Here is a 10,380-nt window from a genome sequence, read left to right on the forward strand (position 1 = left end):
GTTTACTCAAGTTAGGGAATAAGACCTGTTACTTAAGACACAAAATACAGCCCAGAGTCTCAGAGCAATAACCCACCTATCTCCCAGACTCCCTCCGCCGTCAGAGTTTTAATGAATGTAGAATGATGTGCAGGATGTAATTTACTTACAAATGTGAGGGACTTATTCATTTATTTGACTAGATTTTTTTTTTAATAGTTTATTTTAACTTATGCTTCTCACACTTATGCCAGTGATCACCCTCCTTTGTGCTAATTTTGGACGGCAGTCAGCCAGATATTTCGTGAAGCCTCATTTGAAATCGGTAGTTCATATAATGGCCTGTTGTGGCGCTGGACCGGACCCAAAAAGCCCCATAGCTCCATAGAGGCCCATGTATTTTGGCCCAACTTCACCTAGACTGTATTACCTTAATAAACATGGTCATGAATACTTTCTTCTTCCAGTCACTAGTTTAAAGTCTCATTTCTAATGTCATAATATTCTTTTTGGAAAATTATGGTCCCATTAATTAAAAAAATTACCATAAAGAAAAAAACCCATCGCGTATGTTCTGAGGGGCGTGGCTACCATTACAGTCTATGATCGGGATTCCCCTCCCACTCGAGTCAAAATAAAAACCAACGGAGAAGAAGGGGGGAAGTCCCGCCTCGTTGTCTGGGCAGCCAATGACCAGCTGGTATACAAAACGGAGCCAGCCAATGGCCAGCTGGTACCAAAGATGGCGACTTACATCAGGAATTAGCATATTATTACAGGCTTCATTTTACGTTCATGTTAGACCCGGGGAACGCTTTGTCCATATTTTTTACAGTCTATGTTTTGGACCCAGTGCCAAAGGTTGCCTGAACAGTATTGTAATGTCCACCAGGTGGAGCCAGGTGGAACATTTGCAAATTCTATCAAGTGGTTTCAAATATTCAGTGCATCAAGTATCATTATTAAATACATGATGACTATTGAGATAAAGACATAAATATCCATGATGAGCAGACCTGTCTCAGTCAACAGTTTAAACAGAATGGAGAGACATCTACCATAACTCCAGCTGCTTAATGCCTTACTTACTGCTTATATCCAATGCTGCCAGAACAAAGGTTATAGGCAGTGGCGTGCACATATAGACACTAGGGGGTGCTTTTTACAGTGTACAGTACTGTACGTATGTGGACCATGTTGACATTGATCAATTCTTGATTTAAAATATTATTTAGGCCCCAAAATCTATAAATCTGTTTATACACGCTGCACAAGGTGCCCTTTTTTACACTTGAGCACCTGCCCCTCTAAATGTCTGTGCACGCCACTGGTTATAGGTAACCTTTCCAACAGCAGCAGAGTACTAGGGTGATAGCTTCCATAGAAAGACCTGTCACATGCTGAGAGAGAGAGAGAGAGAGAGAGAGAGAGAGAGAGAGAGAGCTTACACTTCCCCTGTTGAGGATACAGTGGGGGTTAGTTCAGAGGAAACACATCCCTCTCTCTTCAGATCTCTGTGAAAGGTCAAGACAGAAGAAGCTGGTACCAAAGCCAATAAATTAGCATCTTGATATCTTCATATCCTGTGTGTGTGTGTGTGTGTGTGTGTGTGTGTGTGACATTCCCTTATGTGTCTAGGGGTTATTAAAGGATGCAACAAGGCTGGCAAGTGAACAGATGTTTATTCGCTGTACTTCAATAAGGTTGAATACAATAGAAGAAATGCAATACAACAATTTACACAGGTATAAATATATAAATATGGGAGTATATACATATATCTATAGTCTCCTAGACAAACATGACGTACTACTAATGATAGTTTAGTGGGTTTTCCAACCAAATGAATGCTTGAATGTTACAACTTAAAGATGATGTTATTAAAATTATATAAAGACCAAAAATGGCTGTATGGGGCAACCCATACAGCCAGTTTTAAGCATATTTACATTATCAAAATAATATCGTTCATATTGTTTTAATTTTCATATGCTCCCATGATGTCCCATCTAGGTGGGGGTAGTCAAACAAGGGCATTTTACACTGTAGTTGCTTTCACTCTCCACAAGATGCCGGTCTCACCCAAACAATAGTGCCACATTTAAGTCTGATCTGTAGGATTCGTTTTTGGTGTGCTATAATAGCCCAATAGTTGGGGAGCCAGCATCAAAAGGTACAGGTGGACCTATCATATCATGACATACTTTATTTGTTTGTTTTTTCTATTCACTTGGTCATTAAGGTCCACAGAATGAGAGTTCTGCTCTGGTCATTAAGGTCCACAGAATGAGAGGTCTGCTCTGGTCATTAAGGTCCACAGAATGAGAGGTCTGCTCTGGTCATTAAGGTCCACAGAATGAGAGGCCTGCTCTGGTCATTAAGGTCCACAGAATGAGAGGTCTGCTCTGGTCATTAAGGTCCACAGAATGAGAGGCCTGCTCTGGTCATTAAGGTCCACAGAACGAGAGGCCTGCTCTGGTCATTAAGGTCCACAGAATGAGAGGTCTGCTCTGGTCATTAAGGTCCACAGAATGAGAGTTCTGCTCTGGTCATTAAGGTCAACAGAATGAGAGGTCTGCTCTGGTCATTAAGGTCCACAGAATGAGAGGTTTGCTCTGGTCATTAAGGTCCACAGAATGAGAGGTCTGCTCTGGTCATTAAGGTCCACAGAATGAGAGGTCTGCTCTGGTCATTAAGGTCCACAGAATGAGAGGTCTGCTCTGGTCATTAAGGTCCACAGAATGAGAGGTCTGCTCTGGTCATTAAGGTCCACAGAATGAGAGGTCTGCTCTGGTCATTAAGGTCCACAGAATGAGAGGTCTGCTCTGGTCATTAAGGTCCACAGAGTGAGAGGGTCTGCTCTGGTCATTAAGGTCCACAGAATGAGAGGTCTGCTCTGGTCATTAAGGTCCACAGAATGAGAGGTCTGCTCTGGTCATTAAGGTCCACAGAATGAGAGGTCTGATCTGGTCATTAAGGTCCACAGAATGAGAGGTCTGCTCTGGTCAATAAGGTCCACAGAATGAGAGGTCTGCTCTGGTCATTAAGGTCCACAGAATGAGAGGTCTGCTCTGCCGGAAATATAAAAAAGGTTATGGCCATTTTTGTATACCCCATGCACCATAGACAACAAATATAAGGCAACATTTGATCATACTTTAAGTAGCATGTGACATGTCAAACTAGGGGGTTTTCATGATTCTGAATCCATTCCAAGCATTCGTTTTGCACTCCTTGGCCTAAAAACGGCTATAGCCGTCATTACAAATGTGATGAGGTCAGCACATTTGAGCTCTAAACGTGGATATGGCCAAATTTAGGCCATGGAGTGTTTTTCCCAATGCTTGAAAACCCCTAGTTTGACATGTCACATGCTACTTAACGTATGATGACATTTTGCTTTATATTGGTTGTCTATGGTGTGGTATACAAAAATGGCCATAACTTTTCTTTGCGATATTTCCAGCAGAGCAGACCTCTCATTCTGTGGACCTTAATGACCAAGTGAATAGAAAAATCACACCCGTGTGAAGTGAGTGGTGCAACTCTGTGTGGGGGTTCCTGGGGAGGGGGAGTTCCACACCCACAGGAACGCACCCAGGGTGCCGGCCCGGTTCCGGAACGGTTGAGAAATGACAGAGTTACCATGTGGGGGTCCCCGGGGGTGGGGGGTTCCAGATCCCCAGGAAAGCGCCCAGGGGGCCGGGCCGGTTCCGGCGTGCCACCCCGCGTCCGAAACGGTTGAGAGATGACAGAGTTACCGTGTGCCTGTCCCTACTGTACTGTACTGTCACTGTACTGTACTGGCACACATGAAAGCATCATATATACAGTTAATACGTGCATGTGTGTTAGGTTGCGCACAGGTGGTGAAAAACAACCATTCTGTTTTCGTGCTCATACCCAGACACCCAGCCACCCAGCCACCCAGCCACACACACACACACACACACATAGCTCCGTATAGCTTGTGTTTTTGAGTGGTTGCACCACTCAAAAACACAAATAAAAATGTCATGACAATAGGTAAATCCTTAACCGCTCTATAGCCTACCACTCAAGGATATGCAATATACCAATTTTGTTTTATGTATATGGTCTACTTTATTAGCCAACTCAGCTGTGACTTTTCCTGTAGGCCTACTGTTGGTTTTAGGTTTTTAAACAGTCAAATGCATATTTATGTTTTCCTTTGCATTTCTCTCCAAAGCTATCATTTATAGATTTTAATTGTAGGCTATATGCTTTTAAAAAGAGGTAGGTTACCATGGGGCCACTCTGCCCTCAAAATTCCACCCTATAATTACACATGTATGTAGGCTATGCCAGCCGCCATGGGGGGGAAAGTTTGGAAGAAATGAAACTTCATGAATTAATGACAAGTTAATCATTAGATTAGTCTCCGCCTACTAAACGTTATCCCAATAGTCTTACCATTCCAGTCTAATTTGTTGTATTGAAAGTGCGAGCTTCCATCTATGGCATACAGCCCACTTGTTGTTCTCTTCACTATACAGCCCTGCACTTCCCTCTGAAGAGTTAATCGCAGAGATGTGATGTGTCCTATTCTCCTCCTCCCACATACCCAAAAACCATATAAACAACTCTTTACAGTCAGCCTACACCCCATCTATCCTTCCAGGGCATTTGGAGCGGAGGTACAGAGAGAGAGAGAGAGAGATGGCTCAAACCGACAGCAAAAGTTTACAATTTCCCGACATAGTCGAGCTGAACGTGGGTGGACAACTCTACGTGACCCAACTCAAAACTCTGACTTCTGTTCCAAATTCTCTCCTGTGGAAAACGTTCGCCCAGGGCTGCCCCAGCGAAGTGCCTCAGGACCGCAAAGGCCGCTTCTTCTTCGACCGGGACGGCTGTCTGTTCCGTTACATTCTGGAGTACTTGCGGGACTCGGAGCTCGTCCTGCCCGACCTGTTCCAGGAGAAGAGGAGACTGCAGAAGGAAGCGGACTTCTTTCTGCTCCATGACCTGTCGCAGCGCCTCAGGACCGCCACCGCTAGAGACCCCGTGAAGGGTGGTGGGGGTCCGGCGGAGGAGGAGGGGTCCGCACAGGTCAGCACCACCACCACCGGTTCTCCGCAGCCGTCACCGATCAAAGGCACGCCGGGCTATGTCACCATCGGTTACAGGGGCACCTACACGATCGGCAGAGACATCCAAACAGACGCCAAGTTCCGCAGGGTCGCCAGAATAACCGTCTGCAGTAAGATCTCGTTGGCGAAGGAGGTTTTTGGAGAGACGCTGAACGAGAGTCGGGACCCCGACCGAACGGCCGACAAGTACACGTCCAGGTATTACTTGAAGTATAACTTCTTGGAGCAGGCGTTCGACCGCCTGGCGGAGAGCGGCTTCCACATGGTGGCGTGCAGCTCCACCGGGACGTGCGCGTACAACAGCAACGACCCGAACGAAGACAAAGTCTGGAGCAGCTACACAGAGTATGTTTTCGCCCGCCAATCATAGACAATGTATTATAATTATACGCCATCGAACGCCGGTGGTGTCGCTTGGCGACAAGGTAGAGGAATAATCAATCTTCAAGCAAAGCTAGGCTGCATGTCGAGAGATCAGTTCTTGTCGGCGAGCGACGCCGTCATGATAGACTACTACGTAGGCCTATAATACGAAGGCGCAGCTGCTGGCCCAATATTTACGCCTATAGAGAATATTGGACCGAACTCTATAGGGTCCTTCCTAACACTGTGGGCCAGTAGGTAGTCAATCTGGTTTGACCCAAAAGAAATTGCAATAGTAATAGTTCAAAGTTTTTTTTTAAATGATCCTTAGGGTTTGATTGATTGATTTGGAATATGTAATAACAGTTTGCAGAATTACAGTAGCCTACATTTCAAGCACAACTCAATACAAAGACTGTTAACTGTGAGTGGACGACCCAATAATGCATTACACGTGTTTACAAGAGGGTCCACCATGTTCAGGGTCATCCAAATAACATTAAAAATGTTTGTATTGAAAAATTGTGGATCATTGAGGGGTTGAAAGTTGGGGTACCATAGGCCTACTACTATATTAATAACCTTACCTATATGGGGCAAAAATGTCAAATTTTTATTAGCCGTCATCACAAATGTGATGAGGTCATCACAAATGTGATGAGGTCATCACAAATGTGATGAGGTCATCACAAATGTGATGAGGTCATCACATTTGGGCAAGTGGATATGTTTTTCGTGCAAAACGCTTGGAATGGATTCAGACTCAAAAACCCCTATTTTGACACCACATGCTAGGCTACTTCAAAAGTTTTTGCCTTAGGTTGTTAATTAATGGTACCCCAAGTTTCAACCCCTACATTTATCATGATGATCTAAAAATGTTCAAGAGGCCTTCAACAATTTGTATATGTTATTTATTTGGATGACCCTAAGCCTAAGGATCATAAAAAAACTTAAACGATTACGGTTGCAATTAATTTTGTATAGCCATACAGAGCTATAGGTAACCCATGTAATTTACTGAGAGAAACCCATACACTTTTGTAGTCTATTGCTTATTATCCGTCACCAGTGACATGCTTTGGTCTACCCTCCATTATTGTCAATAACAATTATTATTATTATTATTATATTTCTTTGAAGGTTTCTCGATTTTCTAAGATATTCATCATGAATTTCTCATGAGGAATAAAACATGAAAAGCTATTATCTGATGTTCTGATATCTGTCACACTAGCCTAAATATATTTGATTATGCCTTAGACCTGTGACCTGTCCAAGTTTCACAATGTAGCCTATGTAATGTGTCACCTTTTGTTGACTATGATTCTATTTTTATGATGATTATTGTCACATTTACTTCATACTTTAAATTAAGCCTAATCAAATAAAGTCTGGTAAAGGAACTGAGTTCCATCATTTTCACAAGGGGCTATTATTTCACAAGACTGTCTAACTATCCCAGGAAGAAGGAAGACACTATAAATAGAATGTGAAGTGAAAATAGGGAAGCAGAGTTTTCTAGGCTATCTTCTGTGGCTACAGATGTGGCAGTGAACTTATCTCACCCACGTATGTTGCGTACACAAACATATTGTCTCTGATGTATATGTAGGCATATGCGTGTGTGTGTGTGTGTGTGTCACGCACGCACATACACACATATACCAATGCATGCCTCTGAGTATTTTAAAGGTTGGGCATGTGTCTACACAAAACAGTCAACAGACAAACTGTATCTGGTGTCAACTGATGCTACCATCTGGACAGGAAGAGGAAAAGATGGAACTCTTCTCTTCCTCTGCAGTGTAATCCCCAGAAACAGGAAATGGTGTGACCTACGTACTGTCCAAAACAGAATCATCATGACTGGAGCTCACTCTGAACTGAAGCTACACATATGTATGCATATAAGAGAGCTGTATTTTGCGTGTCTTAAGCACCAGGTCTTATTCCCTAACTTGAGTAAACTAAAGACCTGGAGGCGTGATCAATGCCATTTGGCCACTCAGAATAGCCAAATGGCATTGGTCACGCCTCCAGGTCTTTAGTTTACTCAAGTTAGGGAATAAGACCTGGTACTTAAGACACGCAAAATACAGCCCAAGATGGGGACATCTTATCTCTTATATGCATACATGCAGGAGGGAAATGCATACCATTGCCATTGATTGATGTATTAACAGTTTGCAGAATTACAGTACATTTCAAGTACAACTCAATACAAAGACTGTTAACTGTGAGTGGACGACACCATAAAGCATTACACTTAATTGTTTACAATTGGGCCAACCATTTTCAATTCATCAAAACAATTAGAGACGTACAAATATACACAACTATATAGTCAAAACAGGAAGTCATCATAGGAGGTAAAAAGGGAAAATAAACATATACAGTGAGGGGAAAAAAGGGGTGGGTGGGGGATTCAGATTTTACGGATTTTTATGTATGCATAGCACGGCACACGCACACACGAGCGCGCGCACACAAACACACACACACACACAGTCACACACACACACACACACACACACACACACACACACACACACACACACACACACACAGTCTGATAACTTCATACTGTTTAGAGAGAGGGAGTGGAAGATAGGGCAAATAAATTGAAACAAAAAAGTAGAAAGAAATGAAAATACCCCCCTCCAAATATAGCCTAGGCCTATATATATGTACGCAGGAATATGCCGGCATCCAAATAAGGCCAAATCCTACCGAACGCATCACTGTGCCCGCCCACTATACACACAAATAAGCCTATGTTGTCTGCAAACTAGAATAGCCAATGTCAAGTAATCTAAAAAGTCTGCAGGGAAGAATGGTATCTTTGTTTTTAGGTCTAATATCTACAAAACTTAGAAATCCCCCCAGAAAGAAACAACAGGATCATTGTTGACTGAATGACCAAACTATACATTATGTGTAATTACGGATGAAAAGATGATGTAAAGTTCCTTCCCTATTTCTTATTAATTCCAGGTCATGGCGGGTCATCGGTTGCATGTCTAGACAGTCACTCACACTGTGTGTGTGTGTGTGTGTGTGTGTGCCCATAAAGGGCTTTACATAGCACGTCACAACAGAATAGTTGATATTATTTAAGGACATATCTAAACATTTTAACAGTCTGAGAATGTACAAACATTCCTGTGTCAAACCTTCCACGTTTCAACTCTGTACTGAAAATCCTGAAATCTTGGCACATCTCTCTGCCAATACACCAGACCAGATGTTGTCAATGAAGGGAACAGATCAGTTTCCATTCTTGAAGTGGCCTGCAGCACCTTTGATTCTAGCTTAGAAAAAGCCTTTAGGCTATAGGTGCAATCTACTTGTGTTTATCTTTGGCAGCCTAGGACATGTACATAGGTTGGTTGACAGTGCAGGCACACTTTAGCGTCACGAAGATGCCGCAAGTGGCAGGCGTCTCTTCCGGATTAGATAGCTGGTGGATGGAAATGAAGCTCCAACCACGTGGGTGGAGCTTTATTTCCATCCACCAGCCGTCTAAAAACCAGGAAGAGACGCTTGCCACGAGCGGCTTTATGCTGCGCATGGAAGCCCAAGTGTGCTTACACCCTGTAAGAGGCTTCCAGCAACTTGGGATGCCAAAAAAGCAGCGAAACGGCTTGCAAAATTCAGTGCAATCTCTTCTACTATCGATAGCTGCCAAATCTGGCGAAGACGCTGTTACTTACCCCTGAAGGGTGTGTGGGTATTTGACCGGGATTTGCTGACTTGCACCTTGTAAATATTTGTGTCCTTGCTTGTATTGTATCTTTTATGTGGACATAAATAAATTATTAAAATCATCTTCGTGACTCTATACTGTGTGGATGCAGTCTGTGTGTGTGTGTGCGTGGATTTGTGTTTTACCTAAAATCTGTGTAAAACTTTGTATGCGCACTCCCTAGAGGTCATGGAAAAACCTTTGCCCTGCATTTTTCACATCTGCGCGTTATAGCAAGGAAAAGAGGGCGGGGTCATTCCTACTATTCGTTGCCATTTCAGCCTAGAAACTTTTTCAAATCAATATTATTTTCTGAAAGAGCTCAGTTCAGCTGTCAGAAAAAACATATTTGCCCAGCTCAATGCATTATTCATCTTTTTCCATATAAATATCCATTGACACTAACAGGGGGGACAAAATAATGTTGGACATAACAGGGGGACATTTTATGCAGAAGATGGCCTGTTTTTGCTTATTTTGCACAAGATATGCTGTATTATGACCTGGGGAAACAAATAAATGGCACCGAATAGGCTACTAGGAAGGACTCAGTGCTGTTTTTCCTTTCTTTTTTGACGATGGGTTCTCAGATTGATCTTTACCTAACTGCACCGATCTCCATAAAACTTTGTATGCACACTCTACAGGCCTGGCATTTTTCCTTGGCCTGTAGAGAGTGTGCAGTGTCTTTTACTGTTTGAACTGTTGCCATCAGGCAGACGGTACAGAGTGATCAAGTCAGGGACCAACAGATTCAGTAACAGCTTCTATCCCACAGCAGTCACAACACTCAATGCTGCTAAGAAATGTTGAAATTGTTTTTCTGCTATCTTAAGTGCAATAAGGGTTTATTGTGCAATAACAGCTAAAATGACATGTTTGTGCATTAGTGCTACAGGGGTTAAGCTGTGCAATAACAGGAAGTCATGTGTTTTGTTTTAGCTTTATGTTGTTTTGTGATATGATGCCCTGATTGGTCGGCACTTTTAATTTCGTTGTACACGTTGCAATGACAAATAAAGATCTATCTTTTAGAGCGTCACCATGATGAGACCAACTTTTGTTAAACACATTTTCTTTTTCTTTATGATCCTTAAATCCTTGATCCATAAATCCTCTACATTCTACAATATCCTCTAAGTTCCACCAACTGACTTTGTCTATTGGTCATTTTAT

General features: G+C 42.7%; 1 protein-coding gene across 2 annotated transcripts; it reads left to right on the top strand.

Moving 5' to 3' along the window:
* The first annotated feature begins 4,617 nt into the window (after window positions 1-4,617).
* On the top strand, window positions 4,618-6,884 carry LOC310853152 (BTB/POZ domain-containing protein KCTD12-like). 2 transcript variants are annotated; one of them, XM_083757391.1, is made up of 2 exons: window positions 4,618-6,078; window positions 6,119-6,884. In XM_083757391.1, exon 1 carries the CDS (start codon window positions 4,660-4,662, stop codon window positions 5,461-5,463), a length of 804 nt encoding a protein of 267 aa, XP_083613517.1. In that variant the 5' UTR covers window positions 4,618-4,659; the 3' UTR covers window positions 5,464-6,078; window positions 6,119-6,884. The 2 variants fall into 2 exon arrangements, with proteins under 2 accessions (XP_083613517.1, XP_083613516.1); XM_083757390.1 differs by having other exon boundaries at window positions 6,139-6,884.
* The last annotated feature ends 3,496 nt before the right edge of the window (window positions 6,885-10,380 follow it).

The sequence above is a fragment of the Protomyctophum parallelum genome (assembly GCF_964188405.1).
Source record: "Protomyctophum parallelum genome assembly, chromosome: 2".
Taxonomy (NCBI): Eukaryota; Metazoa; Chordata; class Actinopteri; order Myctophiformes; family Myctophidae; genus Protomyctophum; species Protomyctophum parallelum.